General features: G+C 40.6%; 1 protein-coding gene and 1 long non-coding RNA gene across 6 annotated transcripts in view; one reads left to right on the top strand and one right to left on the bottom strand.

Moving 5' to 3' along the window:
* LOC131424687 (uncharacterized) overlaps positions 1 to 25,137 on the top strand; it is a 98,984-nt gene that overhangs the window by 65,535 nt on the left and 8,312 nt on the right. The window contains exon 4 of the long non-coding RNA XR_009228100.1: positions 12,425 to 12,520. This is a non-coding gene — a long non-coding RNA (uncharacterized LOC131424687). The remainder of the gene's footprint in view (positions 1 to 12,424; positions 12,521 to 25,137) is intronic.
* The window catches only part of Znf239 (zinc finger protein 239), a 30,980-nt gene continuing 16,116 nt past the window's right edge, over positions 10,274 to 25,137 (bottom strand). For all 5 annotated transcript variants that reach the window (XM_046458414.2, XM_046458413.2, XM_046458415.2 and 2 more), the window contains one exon: positions 10,274 to 12,113. In XM_046458414.2, the coding sequence (XP_046314370.1) occupies positions 10,645 to 11,823 (1,179 nt within the window). In that variant the 5' untranslated portion in view covers positions 11,824 to 12,113 and the 3' untranslated portion in view covers positions 10,274 to 10,644. The remainder of the gene's footprint in view (positions 12,114 to 25,137) is intronic.

The raw sequence follows: 25,137 nt of genomic DNA, 5'->3' as shown, positions 1-25,137 counted from the left end.
CTGCATTTTAGCCTTTGTTTAATTACAAAGGCAAAACTGGGCCTCCTTTTTAGCTACAATGTTCCTGTTATGCTCTACACATGTTGTGTACCTAGGAGGTGGTCAGTGGAGGTGGGGAATGCACACAGAGGGGACTGAGGGCCCTGGTCAATAACAACTATCATCTCCAAATTTCTTTGAGAGAGAGGAAAGATATATGAAATATGGAGGAAGTATGTTATACTCCTCAAATGGGACCCTAGCTGAACATAATTGTTGATTGCTCAGTCCCACTAAAACTGGAGTTTCTCTGCTTCTGCTGGTGGGTAGGGTCTGCGTAAGTTGCAGGATTATTTTTATAAGAAAGCTCATTTTAGTGTTATCAGATAATCAAGGCAGGGGATGCCTGCCAGCAATAGCTGCAGAGGTCACAACTGGCAAACCTGGATTCTTCTTCACTACTATTAAGTGACATGTAGCAGCTCTTAATGGCAGGCTATGCCCTTCAGTGTCACAGCAGATTCAACAGTTAACTGCCAATTTCTTTCTGGGTTCTTGTCTCTCAAATCCAAAGAATGAAATTTACAAACAATGGAATGCAAAAGTGAAAAGCGTAGGATTTATTTAAGTATGAGAATAGAAATAGAACTGTTACAAGGCGAGGAGGACCTGATAGCAGGTTACTGCTTAAGTGTTCTGATCTAGGGACTTATATAGCTCTTGAGTCAATGCTGTTGATCCAAATTTATGTTAATCAGGTTTCAGAAAAGTATCAACACTATTAGATAGCTCTTGAGTCTGAACTTTCTTCCATTTGGGTCTGCTCCCACTTCCATTTTCACACTGTTATTGGATCCAGACTGCCAAGGGGCGACAGCTTGGTGCACCCTGGCTTACCTCAGCCTGCACTCCAGCTGGTGGGGGCTGACACTCCACTGAAGTTTCTCAGTGGGGGTTAGCTACACAGCTTGGTTGCCAGAGAGCCATATTGACTGGGACAAGGGCTTGGATTCTCCATAATTACCAGAAAAAGGGAAACATATTTAGGCAAGAGACATGTAGAGAATAAGAAGTGGTAGTGAGCAGTGAGAGAAACCCATTGTCAGTGTTTCTGACAATTATTATTATTTCATTATTAAAATAGTTATCTGCTATTGTATAGCTTCCAATGCTTTCTTTCTCCAATTTCCCAATGTTGCCTCACTATCAAGTATTAGTAAATAATTGTGATTAATTTTGATTTGTTTTTATAACACAGTCTTTCATTTTCTCCTGACTCTTCTGAGCAGCTAGTATAGTAGTTTTGAGAACTGAAATGAAGTAAAACCTGAAAGGAGGATAGGTGTACTTATTTTTCCAATATGAGGTGAAGTAATCCTGAATGTTAAAGTAAATGTACACATTTTTTATTGTGGGTGATTATCAATAGCTATGATCATAATGAAAACTCTGTCTTTTATATCCTGCTCTCTATTTCATTAAACTTTTTCACCTGTAATATTTGATCTTTAGAGAGATACTTAGAGACAGATAGGGTTCTTTTATTTTTATTTTTTAGTTGTAGACGGACACAATACCTTTATTTTGTTTATTTTTATGTTTTATGTGGTGCTGAGGATTGAACCAGTGCTTCACACATGTTAGGCGAGCGCTCTACCACTGAGCCACAACCCCAGTCCCCAGATAGGGATTTTATGATTCCAGTCTTATTGAAGAAGACCCTTGGTCTGTTTCTCAGGTGTTCACCCCAGTTAGGGTTCATGCTCAGCCTTTCTCTGCACCAGTCCTTGTCAAAGCATCAGTGATCAATGCATAATGACTTATGGGTGGCCAGATAAAATGGTCAATCCAAGTAACTTAAAGAATAAACATTATTTGCCAGTGCTGATTATTTCTTCCTTTATCAATCAAATACCTTCATCACTTGGCTCCCAGGACTTTACCCTCTCTTGGGTTTCTTACTGTCCTGGCTGTCACTTTCAATTCCTCCTTGTCTTTTCCACTTCTAATTACTGGAGCTCCCTAGTCCTAAGTCCTTTACCCTCAGTTCAATCTATACTGACTCCCTGGGAATTTCGGCAAGTCTGTTGGTTTAAATATCTATATGCTAATAACACTTAGATTTATATACAGATGATCCCTGATTTAATGATGATTCAACTTACGATCTTTTGACTTTCCAATGGTGCAAAAGAGATGTGCACTCAGTAGAAACCATACTTTCAGTTTTAAAATTTGATCTATTCTCAGGCTAGTGATTTGCTTATAAGTTTCTCATCATGCTGGGCAGTGCAGTGAGTCACAGCTCAGGAGAGGCAGCAACTAATACTCTACAATAGACTGTGTTACTGAGATAGGGTGTTCAGTAAGTTGCATTAAGTGTATTTTCGATTTATGATATTTTAAACTTACAATGGGTTTATCAGGACATTACTACATCTCAAAAGAAGACCCCTCTTGAGTTAAATTTCTGTTGCACTGACAAAAATAGCAGAAATAAACAGATTAAAAGGAGAAAAATATTTATTTCAGCTCAAGGTTTCAGAGGTTTTTCAGCCCATGGTCAGTTGGTTCCACTGCTTTGGGTTTGAAGAAAGGCAGAACATCATGGCTATGGAAACATATGGTGAAGGAGGCTGCTCACCTTATGGTGTTCACGAAGCAGAGAAAAGGGGCCAAGACAAGATATACCCTTCCAGGCATGCCCTAGTAATCTATTTCCTTCAGCTAGGCCTCACCTTCTATAGTTTCCATCACTCCCAACAGTCCATTCAATTATGAACCCATCAATGGATTAATCCACAAATGTGATCAGAGCCTTCATGAGTCAATCATGTCCCAAGAGGCCCACCTCTGAACGTTGCTGCATGGGGGACCAAGTCTTCAAATATGAGCCTTTAGAGGATATTCCAGATCTGAATCATAGCACCTCTCTTGAATTTCAGACTCATAAATCATGCAGCCAAACCTATATCTTCACTCATATATTTTCCCCTATATTATGTCAAGTCCCTAATTTATGCACCAAGGCTCAGAGAATTGTTATACGTATTATATAAAAACCAAAGAAAGAAAGAAAATCTCACTTGCCCCTACACCAGCTCACATACAGAAACTGCCAACAAAGAGGGTCCCTCAGAACAGCTCTCTCCTGGGATCCATGTGAAAATGGCCTCACTTGATTATATAAATGAAGATCTCCAGAAAGATCTTCACATCCTAATAAAAACTCTGAAAGGACAAAACAGGGAGTTAGATGAATGGTGAACATTAACAGGCAATGGAGTTAGAAAAAGAATTGTGGGGATTCCACCTCTTGGGTCCCCTTCTTCCTCCGGGAGAAGTCTTTTCTGCTGTCCTTTAATAAACTTCTAATTTCTACTCTGAAAAAAAAAAAAAAAAAAAAGAAAAAGAATTGTGAGTACAAGATACAGCGTGTGGAATCAAATTGAGAAAAGAGCAAGCCCAGAAGGGAAGATTTTCCTGCTCCTAATGAGGTTTCCTCCTGTGCTTAAAAGAGAGGAAACATAATAAAGAAATTAAGACTAAAAAAGAAGGTGTGCCAAAGATAAAAATCTTCCCTATAATAGAAATAGATAAAAACACTGCCAGATTCAACCTAAAGATAAACTACAGGCAGGCAGGAATGTCTTGAAGATTTGGGTCTTCAAGGTGGATGGCTATCCTTGCTGCAGGCTCTCAGAAACACAATCTGTGCTCCCTGGTTGAACTTCTCCATTATTTGTGTGCTTGTTTTTAACGTCAACTAAAATGTTTTATTTTCCACTTATCTCTCCACAGTTTTTGAAGGATTAGTTTGTTTAAAAATTTTTTTTTGTAGTTGTAGATGGACAGCATGCCATTATTTTATTTATTTTTATGTGGTGCTGATGATCAAACCCAGTGCCTCACATGTGCTAGGCAAGCATTCTGCCACTGAACTACATACAGCTCCAGCCCCATTGAAGGATTACTTTTGAGACACAACCACTGGCCTTCCAAAACCATTTGAGTTTGGCATGGCCATTTTGTTACATATGTGACTCCTGTATACCTGAATACATACCTACTGAAATGCAATGTGAGCACTTTGGAAGAAAAAATAAACACATCTGTCTCTATACTTAACCAACAGCAATCATCTTTTCCCATTGCTGCCATGGGGACTGCCCACAAGAGATAACACTGCCTTTCCCTTAGAGAAGGCCACATTACAGTAAAGTGCTTTTTAATCTAAAGTCTTCATAGTATCATACATAGTATCATACAGTTTTCATTTATTCACAAATACTTATTGATTTTTCTACTGTGGCAGTGAGTTGGTATGAGAGATTCCATGGACAAGAGGTATTGTGAGTAGTGTTCACTCTCCTGTTTGTTCAGGATCTTGGCTTCAATGAAAAATGTTATTTGTCAATGGTGGTAGAAATTCTTCATCTTTCTGGGATTCACCAAATACCATATATTCTTTCTCTGCCATATATACTCCACATCTATAAGCTCCACATCCATGGATTTAACCAACTATGGATCAAAACTATTTGAAAAAAATTGCGTCTGTATTGAATATATACAGACTTTTTATTCTTGTCATTTCCTCCTAAATACACAATGGTACCTACACTGCATTATGTATTATAAATTATTCAGATTCAAAGGATACAGAGAACGTACATAGGTTACATTCAAATACTATACACCTTATAAAGGGACTTGACATCTGTGGCTTGGTTATCTTTAGGGGATGGGGAAATCCTGAAACCAATACTCCATGGGTACAGAAGGAAAACAAAATACATAAACTCATACACATATACACGTAGATATACTTACATATAGACACACAGGGCTTGGCACAAAGCATGTGTTCAATAAATCATTAACATTAAGGTGGTGATAGTGCAATAAAGTAAAAACTAATTCATCCCTGTATTCCTAGATAGGATTCAAATGTAGACATTGTTTGGTTAGGGCTATGTAGGGCTTCTCATGAGGGACAATCTTCACCCAACCCATACATTTTTGGAGATACTTTTGGTTTTTACACTAATGTAGGGGGTTTTCTACTGGCAGGTAAAGGCCAGGAATGCTGCTTAACAGCCTACTATGCACAGGACATATTTTCTCCCAAAGAATTATCTGATTTTGCCTCCCAACAGTTAAACGTTCTCAGACCCTGACCTGCAGGGTGACGTCACATTTCTTCTAATAGTGCAGACCTGATGCTCTCTCAGATCATTCCTTACAGGTTGTCTATATATATACATTTGCCAATGTTCTATCATCCTTGGGACCTTCTTACTCAGCACACCAAGCATCTTGCATTTGGTTCAGTTGGAAATAACAATAATATTTATATCTCATCTACTATGGAACATGCCTGTTTTAAATCCTTTCTGTTGGCTCAATCCTTACAACACTATGAGGAGAGGAACTATCTATCACAACCTCAGATTACAGATGAAACTAAGAAACGAAAGGTTCGAGCAACTTGTCCAAGGTGACACACAGGGCCAGGGCTCGCTAGTGGTAGTTGGGATCAACCTCCAGCATTCTTGTTCTTAAAATTCCACATTGTATACCTCTCAGCCCACAAATGAGGTTGGGTACCAACAGTCATAAGCTAACACAGAGTATTTACATTAAGGAGGAAGCACACACATGCTTACCAAGGTGAAGAAAGTTCTGCCTTTAGATTGGTTATCACCTTATGTATCAAGAGATTACAAAATGTCAGTCCAAAAATCCACTCACGGGGCTGGGGATGTGGCTCAAGTGGTAGCGCGCTCGCCTGGCATGCGTGCGGCCCAGGTTCAATCCTCAGCACCACATACAAACAAAGATGCTGTGTCCACCGAAAACTAAAAAATAAATATTAAAAAAATTCTTTAAAAAAAAATCCTACAAAAATCCACTCACACAAAATGGTGGACATGTTACTGAGATACAGCAACAGAAAAGAGTGGCCCAGCTGGTGGAATGAGACAGACATCATTACTCTAGGTACATGTATGATTGCACAGATGGTGTGACTCTACTTTGTGTACAACCACAGAAGTGAAAAATTGTGCTCTATTTGTGTACAATGAATCAAAGAGTATTCTGCTGTCATGTATAACAAATAAAAATTAAAAAATAAAAAAAAAAGAGAAACAACAAAAAAAGTAGTGATCCACTGAAAACTCCCCTGGTGCTAATGAGAATGGGCCACTTGCTAGTGGGAATGGTAAGCAAAAAACAAAAAATAAAATCCTATAAGCCTCAAAGAAGGAAGAGAGGAACATACCAGTTACTTGTATTTCATTTAAAGCATACCCAATGTATGAAAATTCATGTTTACAGACAAGATGAACTAAAATGACCTTATTTCTATTACTAAAGGAATCCATTTTAAAAAGGAGGAGGACATATCGAGGAGCAGAAAGGTGGGGGGAGCTAGAGGAGGAGCAGGAGTTATCTGGCCTGGATGTCAATGGTGTTTGGTGGGTTAGAATTATAACTAGGATCTGTTACTGTTCTTTTCCAATTATTCTAAAAACTTAAAGGTATCTTTAACAACAAAGGAACATGATTCAGTTCGAATGTAAGTTGAGGCCTTAGAAGCCCATCACATACAGACTAGAGGTTCAGTGTGGGTTCTAGAGACAGCCGATTGGAGTAGAATGCCAGGCCTTCCTCTTACCTGTTGTGTGAACTTGAGCAACTTGCTCGCTCTGTGTTTTGGATTCTTCAACTGTTAAACAGAGGATAATCATGGTCCTTCCCTCAGAGGTCATGTCAGCGGTATGATGGCCATCAGTACCTAATTTTCATGAGCACTACATGTGTTAGCTACTATTTTTACCAGCCATCAACTTTCTCAGGTCACTGATTTGTGGCCATCTCAGTATTTTTAACTCATAAATCTGTATAATGAGAATTTCTATTTCACAGGGTAGTTGGTGAGGATTAAATAACACAGAATAACAATGGAAAATTAGAAAAAATCATACAAATATAAGTGGGTATAATTTTAGGGAGCCCTGAAGCCACTTATTGCACCACATACATAAAAATTATGCTCCTGAACTGGGTGGAAGCATTTTCTAGTATCTGGAGCCAAAATCAAGTTACAATTTGCTTAAGTGAACTTAAAAAAAATTGGGGGGTGCTGGGTATTGAACCCCAACTCCTCCCACATGCTAAACAAGCATCCTACTACTTACTATCAAGCTATCCACCCTCAGCCCACTAATAAACTTTAAAAAAAAAAAAAAAAAACCCAAACTTTTTTGGGTGGTTGACAGGTCAGCAGACTCCCAGATATGGAGAAAAAGATTAAGGCTAAGTCTGCAATGTCTTTTCTGTGTCTCTGCTTCTACTGCAGCAGCTCAATTTAAACACCTAGAGCCAGCTAAAACATGGTCAAAAAAGATAAGGAATGCCAGGTGTGGTGGCCCACTCTAAATCCCAGAGACTCCGGAAGCCAAGGCAGGCGTTCTAGGCCATCCTCAGCAACTTAGCAAGGCCCTAAGCAACTAAGTGACACCTTGTCTCAAAATAAAAAATAAAAAGGTTGGGGATGTGCCTCAGTGGCTAAGTATGCCTGTGTTCAATCCCTGGTACCAAAACCAAAAACAAACCAAAAGGGTGTGTGGGGGGGTGGGACTACAAGAGTCCAGGCACAGTAACACTAAAGTCTTCATAATCTGATTCTAGGATGAGACCACTTTTCTTTTTATCTCAGTTCTACTTTCTAACAGTTCTGCTATCTCTGTAACCTGAAGGGAATAGAAGGGAGGAATACTGACATTTCTGCTTAGGGAATGTTTAGATAAATGCTGGGAGGAAGTGATGGGACTTCCAAGCACCAGTGAGGTTTTTCACCTCACATGACCATGCATGCCTCTTCCTCCTCCCCATCTGAACCCCTACTCCACAATTTAACATGCTCACCCTTCTGCTGTCTGCAGAATTAATATGGTTGATCCCTCTCCTGTAGATGCTCTCACTCTCCTTGCTTCCTTGGAACCTTCTCTTATTTTCCTCCTTCCCCACTTCCCCTTTATCATAGAGGCTTGCCACTGTGTAGGATTTCTGTTCTCCTCACACATTTTGAACAAGGCTAGTATGGTTGAAGTGAAAAGAATGACAGTATGCCTGAAAATGAGATTAGGGAGAAGGACCCAGAACAAAGACTGCAGAAGTTGGATTCTACTTTGTCATGAAAAGCCATTAAAGGAGTTTTGAACAAGTTTTGTACATATTTGGTTTTTAAAAGATAACACCAGTTTCTTTGTGATTAGTCTAAAGGGGACAAAAGTGGAATCGACAGATGACTGTAGCAAAAGCAGTAACTACAGTGGTGCTGGTAGAGGTGGTGAGAAGGGGTCAGATGTGGAATATTAAAATGGTAGGAACTGGAGCAACATTTTATTGTTTTTTCTTGTTGCCACTGTTTGAAATCTTCTATAGTACAAAGATAAAACAATAATGAAGAAACACAAATTGGACCTTTCTCTGGCTAGAGTGTCTAGGAAAGATGGGTGCTTAATTTTATTTGAGCAGTATGGTTTGAAATGGCTTATCCCCTCCAAAAACCCTATTGTGAGGTATTAAGAGGGTGGAAACTTAACCCAACTATGGTGATTAGTAGTTGGGCCTTTGAGAATTGATTAGGACTTAGGTAAGATCATTAGGGTGGAACCCCATCATTGAAGACTGGTGGGTTTATAAGAGGGAGGACATAATGACCGTGAACACTTCCCATGTGATGCCCTCTGCTGCCATCAAGAAAACCTCACTAGATATAATCCCTAGACCTTGGATCAGAATCATGAGCCAAAGTAAACCTTTTTTCTTTATAACCCAATTAGTAGTATGATTATTAGCAACATAAAACAGACTATGGCACTGTGAGTTAGAGCTTCCAGAAAAAAGCTTAAGAATCCTGCGAGGGCTGGGGTTGTGGCTCAGTGGTACAGCGCTTGCCTAGCATGTATGAGGCCCTGGGTTCGATCCTTAGCATCACATGAAAATAAATAAATAAAATAAAAGTACTGTGTCCAACTACAACTAAAAAATAAATATTAAAAAAAAAAAAAGAATCCTGTGAGAATCACAGCCTTTGGGACAGGAGTTCCCTGTGTTTCTCCTTTGCTAGCAAAGCAATAAAAAAAAAATAGAGTCCTGCCACAAAATCTTTTCTCTCTGGAGAAAAGAGAGGATCATCTGTTCAGATTGCCTAAAATGAGGAGCAAGTGGTAAATTTTCACGATGAAAAGGACCAAAGGACTTTTACAAATAAAGATTCTGAGTCTTTTGAAATCCTGACAATCATGCTGTCTCAGATCTGTGGGAGGAAAATTCATATAAATGATCCAGTGTTCTCAGGAAATCAGAGATCAGTTGGTGACCCAAGAAAACCTGAACAAAAATTATGTGGGGAGAATTTTCCCTTGAGTTCAAAGAAACCCATGGTTAGTATCTATCTAACAGCAGAGTTTAAAACTCCAGTTTTCAATAGTAGAACAAACTGCCAACGTTGCCTAAGGAGAGATTGTGAAACCAGTGTTTTGATGTCAAGGTGATATGCACTGGTGTGTTTATGTCAATTAGTTTTATCGAGGTACAATTTATAAACAATAAAATCCACCCATTTATGTGAGCAATTCAGTGAATGCAGTCATGTAGTCAAATCTGATATAGAAAATTTCCATCCCTCAGGCTGGTCTGAAGGTAGTGAGTTATCCCAATTGAATGATCAGACAGTTACAGAAAATTTCCATCCCTTATGCCACTTCAGTCACCTCTTACCCCACGAACAACCACTAAACTGCTTTATCTCATTACAGATTTGCCTTTTCTAGAATTTCCTATACATTATGCAGTAATTTGAGACTGAATTCTTTCCCTTGGCATAATGCTTTTGCAATTCATCCCTGTTGTTTTCTCAGCAGTTTCTTTTTACTATGAAAAAAGTATTCATTATATGGATCTCTGGTTTGTTTTGCTTTTTCATCTTCTGATGGACACTTAGGTTGTTTTCACTCTATTACACCTGTTATAAACTTGCAATGAACTTTCATGTAAAGGCTATGGGTGAACATTAATTTTCACTATTCTTAAAATAAACCTCTAGAAGTGGAATTGCCATGCCAGGTGATAAGTTTGTCTCACTTTATAGGAACAGCCAAATTGTTTTCCAAAGGGCTATACCATTTTCCATTTCCATTAGTAACTTGATCCCTGCTCTTGAATTTTAGAGAGGGCTACGTAGAACCTAAAGGAAATATGAAAAACATAAGGCACATAATTTGAAGAGAAACAATAAGTCTAATTTCTCAAGAGAATGTGAACAAAGAAAAACATGCCCTGCTTGGATAAACATAAAGTTCTTGCAGTTAAAAATTCTGGATAGGATACATAGTTCTAATAACACTGCTAAATTGCACAGCACAGATGTTTTCACTCTGTCATCAACCAGAATAATAGTCCACTCATTGTATACCATAACACAGTGCTTGATACTTAAATACTTTAAATGGATGAATGATTTTTCAGTGAGGGAACATATATGAATAACCTTACTATCTATCTCCTTCATGAGATGCAGTAAGAGTTACACTAAAAATATTTGAGTCTTTATAGTACAAGTACTCAAAAGCCTGAACAGGTTCATGTCACTTAATGGGGATCTTTCCTGTGAACTCGCTGGTGGATGTGAAGGTTGGAGCTCTGGCTGAAGCCCTTTCCACATTTGCTGCACTCATAGGGCTTCTCTCCAGTATGCACTCTCTGATGGATGAGGAGCTTGGAACTCTGGCTAAACCCTTTCCCACACTTGCCGCAGTGATAGGGCTTCTCCCCAGTATGGACCCTGAGATGGATGCGAAGGTCTGAGCTCTGGCTGAAGCCCTTCCCACACTCATAGCACTGGTAAGGCTTCTCTCCTGTGTGGATGCACCGGTGAATGTGAAGGTTTGAGCTCTGGCTAAAGCCCTTCCCACACTCTCCACACTTGTAGGGCCTCTCTCCTGTGTGGACTCGCTGGTGGATGTGCAGGTTTGAGCGCTGACTGAAGCTCATCCCACATTCCCCACACTCATAGGGTTTCTCCCCAGTATGGACTCGCTGGTGGATGTGCAGTTTGGAGCTCTGACTGAAGCCCTTCCCACACTTGTCACATTTATAAGGTTTCTCACCCGTATGGACTGCGTGATGGATAAGCAGACTAGAGCTCCTGGTGAAGCCCTTCCCACACTTGTCACACTTATAAGGTTTCTCATCCGTGTGGACTGCTTGATGGATCAGCAGACTAGAGCTCCTGGTGAAGCCCTTCCCACACTGCTCACATTTGTAGGGTTTTCCTTCTGTGTGGTCTCTCTGATGAAGTGGTATTTCTGAGTTCTGACTGAAGTCCTTGCCACACCCACCACATTTGCACTGTTTGTCTGCAGTATGGATTTTTTCAGAGGGGTGAACATCTGGGTTGGTAATTGGTATTTTCCCACAGTCATTATGGTTACAGGGTTGTTCCTCTGTGTGAGCTCTCTGATGACTACAGCTAACCAACTGTGATCTCCATCTATAAATATCTTTACAGTTACCGTCAAAGGGACCCAAAGAACGCTCCAACTGTCTACTCTGGCAATTTGCCTCATGACCAAACAATGGTGACTCCAGTTCTGTTACATCAGACACAAGTTTAACTTGAAGGTTTTCTGAACAACGGTTCATCGAAAGATTTTCCCCTCTTATTACTTTTCTCTCAGTGTTTTCTTCAGTTACAAAGAGATCTCTGCTCTCCTGAGGATCCTGAAGTTCTTTCTTACAGAATTTCACAGGGGAGTCTTGTGTGGCCATTTGGCTTGGAATTTCAAAGACAAATATATTTCACTTGCAATGTTTCTGAAATCATCACTTTGAAGAGTAACAACACTATTCCTGTTTCTGTAACTATGACAAGATGCTTCTCTCCACTTTTGACACAGAGAAATATCTCAGGATCCCCATGTACTTCTCTTTAAGGATTTATAATGTAATCCAGATTCCAGGTATTATATTGTCATCTCTTTAAAAATTAGCCAGTAGATGCCATAACAGATCCTGAAGTTCTTTCTCTTGGTTTTCCACAGAACTTTCATTCATGTCTCCTAGGGAACAAGAAGAATTTAGTGATAAGAACCAAGGGTAAATTTCAAGAGAGCAGAATAGGAGTAGCTAAGGCCTGAAGACTTTGTAACTAGGAGAAAGTTCAGCTTGTCTTTCTAGTCATGTCCTTGGATTAATGTCAGGAGAAAAAGCCTTGAGTTCAGAAGTCAGACATTCCCTTTCTGATCTAAAACAAGGCCAATAATCCTGAAGAGGTTACTGAATCCTATACCCTTCTTTCCCACAAATAACATTTCATTTTACTGTATTTTACTTTTAACAAATTCTTATTTTATTGATACTCTACTTTCAGAGGTGTTGGGGATACAAGAAAATAGAAATCCTTCTGCTTAGCAAGCCAGAGCTTCCTGGGATGAAAGACAAATATATCAACAACAATAATACCAAGGTAAGTGGTACAGATGTATATACAACATAATACATGCACAACTAGCAATGGGAGCACAAAATAGGGGAAATCAACCCAAATCTTGGGGCCTTGGAAAGATTTCTCAGAGAATATGATGGCCAAAGGGGGGAAAAAGTGAAATGTCCCTAGTGGCTTGGGAGGCTGAGGCTCTAACCAAATTAGCAAGACTCTGTCTCAACACTTTACAGAAGAAGAAAAATGATCGGTCAACAAATACATGAAATAATGTTCAACATGTCTAGTAATTACAGAAATGCAAAATAAAACTGCACTGAGATTTCAACTCATTCCAGTTGGAATGGCAATTATCAAAAATACAAGTAACAATAAACATTGGTGAGGATGTGGGAGAAAAGGTACACTCATACATTGCTGGTGGGACTGCAAATTGGTGCAATCACTCTGGAAAGCAGTTTAGAGATTCCTCAGAAAACTTGGAATGAAACCACCATCTGACCCAGTTATCCCACTCCTCAGTTTATACCCAAAGGACTTAAAAATCAGCATACTACAGCGATACAGCTATACCAATGTTTACAGCAACTCGATTCACAATAGCTAAGCTATGAAACCAACCTAGGTGCCCTTCAACAGATGAATGGATAAAGAAAATGTGATACATATACACAATGGAATATTACTCAGCCTTAAAGAATGAAATTATGGCATTTGCCAGTAAATGGATGGAACTGGAAACTATCATGCTAAGTGAAATAAACCAATCCCCAAAAATCAAAGGTTAAATGTTCTCTCTGATATGTGGATGCTGACTCACAATAGGCTGGAGGAGGGGAGGGAGGGAGGTTCACTAGATTGGGGCGGGGGGGGGGCTGCGAGGCAGGGGAGAGGGGAATGGGAAAGACAGTAGAATGAATTGTACATAACTTTCGTATGTTCATGTATGAATACATGACCAGTAACTCTACATCATGCACAACCACAAAAATGGGAAGTTACACTCCATGTATGTATGATAAGTCAAAATACATTCTATTTCGATGTATAACTAAAAAGAATAAAAAATTAAAAAACAAAAGACCCTGTCTCAAAAAAAAAAAAAAAAAAAAAAAAAGCTGGGGATGTTGCTCAGTGGTTAAGCACCCCTGGCTTCAATCCTTGGTACAAAAAAAAAAAAAAAGTGAAATATGGAGAGAAAATATGTGTTTGGAAAAACTAAAAGTAGCTTATTGTAAAGCAGATAAAAACAAAGGAAACAGTGGGACTGGAGGGTGTAGCTCAGTGGAAGAGGACATGCCTAGCACATACAAGGTCCCAGAGCTTCATACCCAATTCATTTTTTCTTTCTCTCCCCCGTCTCTCTCTCTCATACACATACACACACAAAGCAGGAGGCAGAGCAAAGGGCTTGATGTCTGACACTGAGTTCTTCCAACCAAACCTAGCATTAACTGAAACCTATAAAGGATTTACATTTAGGGTGAAATAACTGTGATTTTAAACACCACTGGAAAGCAGGACTTTAGATAGACAGTTGCTATAGCAATTCATAAGAAAAATAGTAAGGGTGACTGTTGTGGAGAGACAGAGAGAAATTCATTCTAAATCATGTGATAAAAAACAAAACCTAGAAGCCTAGGGGAAAGAGACACTAAGCATGCTCTCCAGGTTCCCTGTCTGAGTGACTGGTGTGTTGGTGCTATAATGGATAGGAAGTGAAAGGGGAAAAGGTTGAAGTGGGGAAGGAGAACAGATAACAAACTTAAAATTTGACTTGTTTAATTTGTGGTGCTGGTGGGGTGTTGTTATAGCTGTCCAGGACCAGAGAGCTACATGGGTCTAGAATCCTAAGAGAATTGCGCTCAGAATACAGAGTTTACTTACTGGTATGCATGCTAGTTAAAACACAATGTCGGACTGAGGCTGTAGCTCAGTGACAGAGCACTTGCCTAGCATGTGGTTCAATCCTTAGCACCACATAAAAGTGAAACAAAATAAAGGGACGTTGTCCATCTATAACTACAAAAAAACATTAAAACACAATGTAAATATATTAGATTGCTATTAGAATAGAAATGTTGAGGAACTCCTAGATGATGGAAAACAGATTAGGAATGATGGGAAAATTAAAGAAAAAAGTACACAGCTCAAATCATGTATAGGAGAAGAATTTGGAGGTAAGGGATTCTCAAAAAGTCCTAGAAATTTAAAATCAGACTCAGAATCAACAATATAAAGCAAGACAGGCTTATTAATTCAAGTTAAGCATTCCAAATGCACATGTTGTCATTAGTAGCACCACTCTCCCAACTCTCCTCTTGCCCACAAAACCTGAAATTTTGGTGACTAACAGCAGGGACCCCATATAAAGTCTCAAGAAACATGATCAGCCAGCCAGAAGGCTCCTAATAGTATTACTTGGGCTGAAGAGAGAAGCAGAGGTTGGGTTATTGTTGAATCTACACAATGACATGACCAATTAAGGTACAAAAAGAAGCAACTGACTCCATATGTGCCCAGGATAGCCTTATGGTAACCTCTGAAGCAGACTTCGGGAGAAAGCAAGATAGCCCAGAGCTTGAGCTGGAGAAACAGGACTTGCCCAAGTAACTTACTGGAACAAAGGGGTGGCCTTTAAAAGTGGCTTCTACCATTCACCATCTAAATTTTTATTAGATTCTCCCAAGCCCAACCAGCAGAGGAATCCCTAAAGTAGAACACACATGTGCCACAGTGGTAGAGCATTGGCTGAGGATGCACAGTATACCATCATACTGGGAATACAAGACTTTTGAAAAAATATATAAGGAATCAATTAAAAAATATATATAAGTGGACTAAAAAAAACTACTAAGAGGCACAAACTCAAGAAACAGTGAACAGAGGAAATAGGATTTTAAAGGTACATAATTAAAATACCAGAGAAATCAGAGGATATCATATTTAAACACAACTGAATAATAAAAACATACTGCTATGAAAAATAAATCATAATTCTTCTAAAAAATGATTAATCATAAGTAATACCTGCTGTACCCAACTAAAGCATTCAAGTATTGGCTGCATAATTTTATGTTACAAGAACTAGTAGGATACTCATTCTGCACATGAGGAAACTCAGGCTGAAAAAGCTTAAGTGACCTGTATCACAGATAAGTGTCAGGCTATCTTATTTTAAGGCCTACAATCTACGTGGGGGAAATGGTGAAAAAGAAAATATGGCTAAGCTGGAAGATTGAGGGATTCTCCTAGAAGAAAGATAAAAGTAAAGGCCCATTTCCTACTAGTATTATGAGGGCAGTAATGGCTAACAAAGTCAGAGAAAATTATCAAAGAGAGAACAAAAAATTTCTCCCCTCAGAAATCAAGATTCAGAGCCGTTGTTAAAATGGTATGTGAAAAGACCCATAATTTTTAGGCACAGCCTTATAAAACCTCAGGAATAACAAGGCCAATCAAAACATCAACAAACCCAAAACAAAACAAAAAGCTGGGCATGGTGGCACATGCTTGCAATCCCAGCAACTCAGGAAGCTGAAGCAGGAAGATCACAGGCTTGAGAGCAGCCTAAGCAACTTTAGGGAGACCCTGTCTCAAAATTTAAAAAAATTAAAAGGTCTGGGGATATAGTTCAGTCGTAGAGCACACATGGGTTCAATCCAAGGATGAGAAACAAACAAAATAATAAAAACCCCATAAAACCCCCAAAATGCTAAAAGCAACCAGATAGGAAAGCCAGACTATGTGCAAAAAATATGAATTATATGGACATTAAACAAAATCTGGAGAAAAAGTGATTGTGCAATAAAAATTCTATGGGCTGGGGTCTTAGCTCAGTGACAGAGCACTTGCCAAATGTGTGAGGCACTAGATTCAATTCTCAGCACCATATATAAATAAATAAATTAATTAATTAAAGGTCCATTGACAACTAAAAAAAAACATTTAAAAACAATTCTATACACAGTCAATCCAATAGAAGGAAAAGAGATATTTTTAAAAAATAGTTAGTTAGTTAGTTATAGTTGGACACAATACCTTTATTTAATTTATTTATTTTTATGTGGTGCTGAGGATCTAACCTAGGGCCTTGCACATACTAGGCGAGCGCTCTGCCGCTGAGCCACAACCACAGCCCAAGAGATAATTTTTCAGATAAGAAATAATTCAATTACTGAAACATTCAGAGATGGACTGAAGTTTTTTTTTTTTTTTTAATTAAGGAAAAGAACAAAATAGAGGACACAGAGACAAATCCACAAAATTACAACTACCTTACATTAGACCAAGGTGCTAAAACCATGCAATGGAGAAAGGATAGCATCTTCAACAAATGGTGCCGGGAGAACTGGAAATCCATATACAACAAAAATTTCTTAATAAGACTCCTATAGTATAAGAATTAAAACCAAGAATTAATAAATGGGTGTCTTATTAAGAAATTTGGGGCCTGCCCCCACGTGATGAAGATTAGGGCCAACTTTATCTTCTATTAGACACAGAGTCTCTGGTCTGATTCCTAGCTCCTTGATCCATTTTGAGTTGACTTTTGTGCATGGTGAGAGAAAGGGGTTCAATTTCATTTTGTTGCATATGAGTTCTTTATATACCCTAGAGATTAGTGCTCTATCTGATGTGTGAGGGGTAAAAATTTGCTCCCAAGATGTAGGCTCTCTATTCACCTCACAGATTGTTTCCTTTGTTGAGAAGAAGCTTTTTAGTTTTAGTCAAGCCCATTTATTGACTCTTGTGCCACAGGAGTCTTATTAACTTCAAAATAACTTCTGAAGTAAAGTGTACTGAACATTTCACGCACTGTTTTCAACTTGTTCTTTTTTAATACTTTTTTTTTGTAGTTGTAGTTGAACACCATACCTTTATTTATTTATTTATTTTTATGTGGTGTTGAGGATCGAACCCAGGACCTTGCACGTGCGAGACGAGTGCTCTACTGCTGAACCACAACCCCAGCCCTCAACTTGCTCTTTTATCTGGACAAGTTCTCGTGTTTTATCACAGATGAAGTATATTCTGTCTGGAGGCTGGAGTATCTGTCATGTGTGATATATTTCCTTGCAAATGACACTGAGGTATTTCCCAGGTTTTGGTGACTACAAACATTCCAACAATGAGTATCCTCCACCTAGGATTTTTACTCAAACAGGACCATATATGAAGAATAAACTTCTAACATTAGATTGCTGAATCAAAGGTTATGTGTACTATAAATTTAAGGAGACATCACAGAAGTGCTTACAAAGATAATGGCAAGATAGTAAAAATGACAGAGTATGGATCTCCAAAACTCCCCCATAAAAGTAACAATAAGACTAGCAAAAAAACTTTTTTAGAACTCTGGAAGTTTGTGGAAATCCAGGGAATATTTATTCACAAAATGCAACTGAATTTCAGAAAGAACTACAACTTTGTGGCATTTAAGTTTGCTCTAGTCCCATTCCTGACTCTAGCAGCCACTGGAGTGAACAGAACAGAGATGGAACTCTTTTAATTCCTCATTCCCAGAAATTGTCATTATTTCATCTGTCCTGTGGTTTCCTTGGAAACCCTATTTGCAAGGATGCCTGTATTTGACCTGACTCAGAACTCACCAAGTAAAAAAAAAAAAAAAAAAACAAACCTATTCCCCATGGTTGATCATCAAGAACAACTGTAGGCATTTAACTTCACATTTAAAGGAATGGTTCACAGCTGAATCCAGCAATAAACTAATCAAAAGGATTAAAAGTTCCATATCAAGATGTCTATAGAAGCTTGGAAAAGTTGCTGTAAATTCCTGGGAATCTAAAATAGGTGCATTGGGCTGGGGATGTGGCTCAAGCGGTAGCGTGCTCGCCTGGCATGCATGCCGCCCAGGTTCGATCCTCAGCACCACACACAAACAAAGATGTTGTGTCCACCGAAAACTAAAAAATAAATATTAAAATTCTAAAAAATAAATAAATAAATAATATAGGTGCATGCTCAGGGCTGTGCAAGAATCAACAAATGGGACGAATTCAAACTAAAACGTTTTTTTCTCAGCAAGAGAAATAATATGTGAGGTGAATAGGGAGCCTACATCCTGGGAACAAATTTTTACCCTTCAAACATCAGATAAAGCTCTAATCTCTAGAGTATACAAAGAACTCAAAAAGTTAAAAACAAAAAAGCAAATAACCCAATCAACAAATGGGCCAAGGACTTGAACAGAAACTTCTCAGAAGAGGATATACAATCAATCAACAAATACATGAAAAAATGCTCACCATCTCTAGCAATCAGAGAAATGCAAATTAAAACTACTCTAAGATACCATCTCACTCCAATAAGAATGGCAGCCATTATGAAGTCAAACAACAATAAGTGCTGGTGAGGATGGGGAGGGGGGAGGTACACTCATACATTGCTGGTGGGACTGCAAATTGGTGCAGCCAATTTGGAAAGCAGTATGGAGATTCCTTGGAAAGCTGGGAATGGAGCCACCATTTGACCCAGCTATTCCCCTTCTTGGTCTATTCCCTAAAGACCTAAAAAGAGCATGCTACAGGGACACTGCTACATCGATGTTCATAGCAGCACAATTCACAATAGCAAGACAGTGGAACCAACCTAGATGCCCTTCAATAGACGAATGGATTAAAAAAATGTGGCATTTATACACAATGGAATATTACTCAGTACTAAAAAATAACCAGATCATGGCATCTGCAGGCAAATGGATGGCATTAGAGCAGATTATGCTAAGTGAAGTTAGCCAATCCCTAAAAAACAAATGACCAATGTCTTCTCTGATATAAGGGTGACTCAAAATGGGATAGGGAGGAAGAGCATGAGAAGAAGACTAAATAGGGAAGAGAGGTGGGAGGGAAAAAGAGGGAGAAGGGGAGTTGCACGGAAGATGGAAGGAGAACCTCATTGTTATATAGAATACATATATGATGTTGTGATGAGAAAAAAAAGTGTGTCACATTAGATTGGATAGAGAGAAAGGATGGGAGAGGAAGGGAGGAGTAGGGAGGATAGGAAGGGCAGCAGAATAGACAATATGACTGATGTATATACATTCCATGTATGTATTATATGTCAAAATACATTCTGCTGTCATGTATGACTAAAAAAAATAAAAATAAATCGTATGGTAAAAAAGAAAAAGGAAAAGAAGATGTATGATAGAATTGCAGCAAGCAAATAAGTCAATAAAATACATAATTAGGTTGCATCTACAGTTAACATATAAAAAAATAACCCAGACTCTACAATAGCAATATGGAATCAAAATCCCCCGAAATAAGATAGATAGATATATATTTTAATTCAAGTATTACCCACACATAATGGTGCACACCCATAAATCCAGCAGTTTGGGAGGCTAAGGCATCACAATTGCAAGTCTCAATTTAATGAGAGCCTGTCTCAAAAATTTTTATAAGGGCTAGGAGTATAGATATAGTTCAGTGGCACACTGCTTGCCTGCCTAGCATAAGCAAGGTCCTGAGTTCAAGTCCTAGCACTGGTGGAGGTGGGGGGGGGAGAGAAGCAAGTATTAGCTAGAGTTGTGAAAAAAAAGGAATCATAATCATAATACATACTACTTAACTCTAAAATGACCCATAAGTCCAATGTAAAAAGCAATGTAAGCATTAGTTACTGAAAGACTAACGTACATTATTGGGAGAATAAGAATGCTAGGGGAGGTAAGATCAAAAAGCTGTATCCTTGGGCTGGGGATGTGGCTCAAGCGGTAGCGCACTCTTCTGGCATGCCTGCAGCCCGGGTTCAATCCTCAGCACCACATACAAACAAAGAAGTTGTGTCCACCAAAAACTAAAAAATAAATATTAAAAAAATTCTCTCTCTCTCTTAAAAAAAAAAAAGAGCTGTATCCTTTAGTAGAATAAAACAGATATTACTTTATGTATATACGTGACTGCATGCCCAGTGTGATTCTACAACATGTACACTCAGAAAAATGAGAAATTATACCTCATCTATGTATATCAAAGTGCACAAATGCATTCTACTGTCATATATAACTAATTAAAACAAATAAAAATGTTAAATTAAAAAAAAGCTATATCCTCATCTCTGATATGAAGACGTCAATAGAAAATATCAAATATTGATAAACTGGGAAATAGCAGTATATCACAATACTACAAATTAAAATTAAAATGATACAGAGGTATTATTTCCCATTTTTTATACCAGCACAAACTCAAAGTCTAAAGGCATACTTCCCAAACTAGTATCACTCATCGTACTTCAGTACAAACTGGTATCACTCATCACGAAGGAAGAATATTTTGATAGTTATCTATCAAAATCATAAATGTGTGCATTCATGTTCTAGATTTCCAGGCATTTATATAAGATTAATTACCTTATGTGGCTTGTAAAAGCCAGTGACTAGAATCTGGGTAGACAGTTGTTAGGAACACGAAGAAGCTTTTCAATGTGTTCCTTTTCAAACTTCTTTTCTTAACCATGTGAATACATTTATTATTGAAAAAGAGAGATAACAAACAGCTGTCTAAGCATATGGTTTGGAATGAAGACACACTCAATAATGAACAGCTGAAAGGATCACAACTGAGTGCCCTTAGGAAGCCTCAGTGTGGCTGGAGGAGCTGCAGATAACAAAGAACTGCTTTTATCATAAGCCTTTTGTTATAGTTTGCTTACCTAGTGAATATATATCATTGTGTTTACAAATTTTAAGAATAATGAGAAGAGCCAGGCACAGTGGTATACATCTGTGACCCCAACAACTTGGGAGGCTGAGACAGGAGGATCACAAGTTTGAGGACAGCCTTAGCAATTTAGCAAGGCCCTAAGCAACTTAGTGAGACCCTGTCTCAAAATAAAGAGTAAAAATGTTCAGTGGTAAAGAGCCCCTGGGTTAGATTCCTAGAACCAAAATAAAAAGAGTAATGGGAAGAAAAAAAAAAAAAAAGAAGAAGAACACAACAACAAAAAACCACACTGACACAAACAGAATAAAAAAAGAAAAAATGACAAAAGAAAAACCACTAATTTGAGGCCAAAATTATCAAATAATGAAAGGATACTATTTCAACATCCTCATTGTACAATACTTGGGAATGGCTAGTGGCTACAAAAATTACAGGTGTGGAGAAAAAAAAGATGGCGGCGAGGGGAGTGCATTGCCCCCGTGTGCCGTGTCACTGTGTGGGAGTATGATGAGTCCGGACGGCTAAAGGCTATCTTGTTAGGAATTTCGAGCAATAGTGGGGTGCTCCGGAACCTGGAGGAAGGATTTCTATCGCACGAGGATCGGCTACAGGGACTCAAACGCGAGAGATTTGTTGCACGGAGGGTAACACTGCTTATTCAGTAAATCGCCCCGTGGCTAGAGTCTGCAGCACGCGCACTGGGAAACGAGGAGATAGCGACACAGGGATACAGCGCTGCAGTTTCTGCCAGCCGTGCAAGCACCGTACTCAGTGCTGAATTCTGGGTTCTAGACGGGGGAAGGAAGCGGTCCAATTCGGTTCTCCACACCGGTCAGACCACAAAGGAGGCCAGCGGCCACCATCTTGGAGAGCTGACGTCACCATCCCTGTTTTCGACTGACCGCAGATCATTCAGCCATAGAACAGGTAATTTCAGGCTGCCATTCGACTGCGGCTTGCAGACAGATTACTCAGGCTCAGTGCTAAATAACCGGTGGAAACTGCTTCTTGGAGCCTGCTCTTATCAGAGCATACACCGAGCACGGAATGGCTAAGTTGCTCTGGCCCAGGGCTAAGAAGCCCGCGGAAACTGCTTCTTGGAGCCTGCTCTTATCAGAGCATACACCGAGCATGGAGCGGCTGAGTTCCGGCTCCCGGAACTGCTCTGGCCCAGGGCTAAGGAGCCCGCGGAAACTGCTTCTTGGAGCCTGCTCTTATCAGAGCATACACCGAGCACGGAGCGGCCGAGTTCCGGCTCCCGGAACTGCTCTGGCCCAGGGCTAAGGAGCCCGCGGAAACTGCTTCTCGGTCCGGGTCCTGCCGAGTACTGTGGAGGTAAAAACCAACTGAGCCTTCATGGGCTATGGCAACAGGACTGAGACGGGGCCTGTGAGGGCTGGTCAGGACTCACCCGTTGCTTTGGTTACCCGGCAAAGGGAACAAAATGCTGCCATTCGCATAGGATACCAACATGGCAGAGATCTGATATCATCATAAAGCGGCGGAGGAGAAAACTTCATCAATACCAGCGGCGACAGAAACAGCTGGTCTCCTGGTAGGGAGGGTGAGTCACAGACACCCGAGTCTCTCTCGCTTTGTCGTCGAGACAGAGGGGAGGAGCCGGGCCGCCACCCGCGCCTGGAGCAGGCCCAGCGGCTTGCCGGTGTGGTGGTCGTGTGACCCCAATTGGAGAGGGGGCGGACCAGAGCCGCCACCCGCGCCCGCAAGGTGGGCAGACCTGCGACCTAGTGGTACACGGGCGTGGTAGGAGGGGCAGGGCAGAGCAGCCGCCCACGCCTGCAAGGTAAGCAGACCTGCGACAGACTGGCGGGTCAGGCCCAGCGGCTTGCCAGCGTGGTACACATGTCACCCCAACTGGAGTAGGGGCAGAGCAGAGCCTTCGCCCATGCCCGGATCAGGCCCCTCCGGTATGGTGGTCACGTGACCCCAATTGGAGTGGGGGTGGAGCGGAACCGCCACCCGTGCCCACAGGGTGGGCAGACCTGCAACCAACCTGCAGATCAGGCCCAGTGGTCCGCGGGCGTGGTAGGAGGGGCAGGGCAGAGCCGCCGCCCGCGCCTGCAAGGTAGGCAGACCTGCGACAGACCGGCGGATCAGGCCCAGCGACCTGCCGGCGTGGTACACACGTCACCCCAATTGGAGTAGCGGCAGAGCAGAGTCGCCGCCCGTGCCAGGAACAGGCCCAGTGACCTGCCGGCGTGGTAGTCACGACACCCCAATTGGAGTAGGGGCAGAGCAGAGCCGCCACCTGTGCCCGAAAGGTGGGCAGACCTGCGACTGACCAGCGGGACAGGCCCAGTGGCCTGCCGGTGCGACAGACACGTCACCCCATTTGGAGTAGGGGCAGAGCAGAGCTGCCGCCCGTGCCCGCAAGGTAGGCAGACCTGTGACCGACCGGTGGAACAGGCCCAGCGGCCGGCTGGGGTGGTAGGCACGTCACCCCAATTGGAGAAAGAGCAGAACAGAGCCTTCGCCCGCGCCCGGAACAGGCCCAGCGGCCCGCGGGTGTGGTAGACAAGTCACACCAATTGGAGGGGGTGCAGAGCAGAGCTGCCGCCCGCGCCTGCAGGGTTGGCAGACCTGCAACCGACCGGCGCATCAGGCCCAGTGGCCTGCCAGCGTGGTACACTCGTCACCCCAATTGGAGTAGGGGCAGAGCAGAGCCGCCGCCCGCGCCCGGAACAGGCCCAGTGACCTGCCGGCGTGGTAGTCACGACACCCCAATTGGAGTAAGGGCAGAGCAGAGCCGCCTCCCGCGCCTGCAAGGTAGGCAGACCGCTGCCCGACCCTGCAAGGGAGACTTTTCAACTATACAAGAGCAATATAAATATATAGGGGAAAAAAACATTTCAAAAACACTACAGTTTCACCAAGCAGAAAGAAACGCAAGCAGTATGAAAAGACAAGGAAAGAAAGGACCACAAGCAATGCAGGTCAACTCAACTTTAGAAGAGGTAACAGCTGCAGCAGATGGAATGTCAGATAAAGAATTCAGGATATACATGCTTCAGATGATCTGGAGTATCAAGGAAGACATTAGACAGCAAAATCAGACAATGAAAGATCACTTCGACAATGAATTACACAAACAAATCCAGGAAGCAAAGGATCAACTATACAGGGAGATAGAGGTTATAAAAAACAAACAAACAGAAATCCTAGAATTGCAGCAAGCAATAAACCAACTTAAAAACTCAATGGAGAATACTACCAGCAGAGTAGAACACTTAGAAGATAGAACATCAGACAATGAAGACAAAGTATTTCAACTTGAAAAGAACATAGACAGCTCAGCAAGACTGTTAAGAAATCATGAGCAGAACATCCAAGAAATATGGGATAACATTAAGAGACCAAACTTAAGAGTCATTGGGATACAGAAAAGGACAGAACTCCAAACCAAAGGAATGAGCAATCTATTCAATGAAATAATACGAGAAAACTTCCCAGACTTGAAGAATGAGACAGAATCCCAAATCCTAAAAGCCTACAGGAGGCCGAATGTGCAAAATCATAAGAGATCCACACCTAGACACATTATAATGAAGATGCCCAACATACAGAATAAGGAGAGAATTTTAAAAGCTACAAGAGAAAGGAAGCAGATTACATTTAGGGGTAAGCCAATCAGGATAACAGCTGATCTTTCAACACAGACTCTGAAAGCTAGAAGATCCTGGAATAACATATTTCAAACACTGAAAGAAAATGGGTTCCAACCAAGAATTGTGTTTCCAGCGAAATTAAGCTTCAGGATGGAAGATGAAATTAAAACCTTCCACGATAAACAAAAGTTTAAAGAATTCGCAGCTAGAAAACCATCTCTTCAAAACATCCTCGCCAAAACATTACAGGAAGAGGAAATGGAAAATAACAATGAAAACCAACAGTGGGAGGTAGGACAGTAAAGGGGGGGGGAAATAA

Source organism: Marmota monax, unplaced genomic scaffold, assembly GCF_021218885.2.
Source record: "Marmota monax isolate L192 unplaced genomic scaffold, Marmota_monax_Labrador192_F-V1.1 WCK01_AAM20220418_F8-fsc00161, whole genome shotgun sequence".
Taxonomy (NCBI): domain Eukaryota; kingdom Metazoa; phylum Chordata; class Mammalia; order Rodentia; family Sciuridae; genus Marmota; species Marmota monax.
Note: the sequence above shows the minus strand (reverse complement) of the source record. Positions and strands in the feature narration are given on the sequence as shown.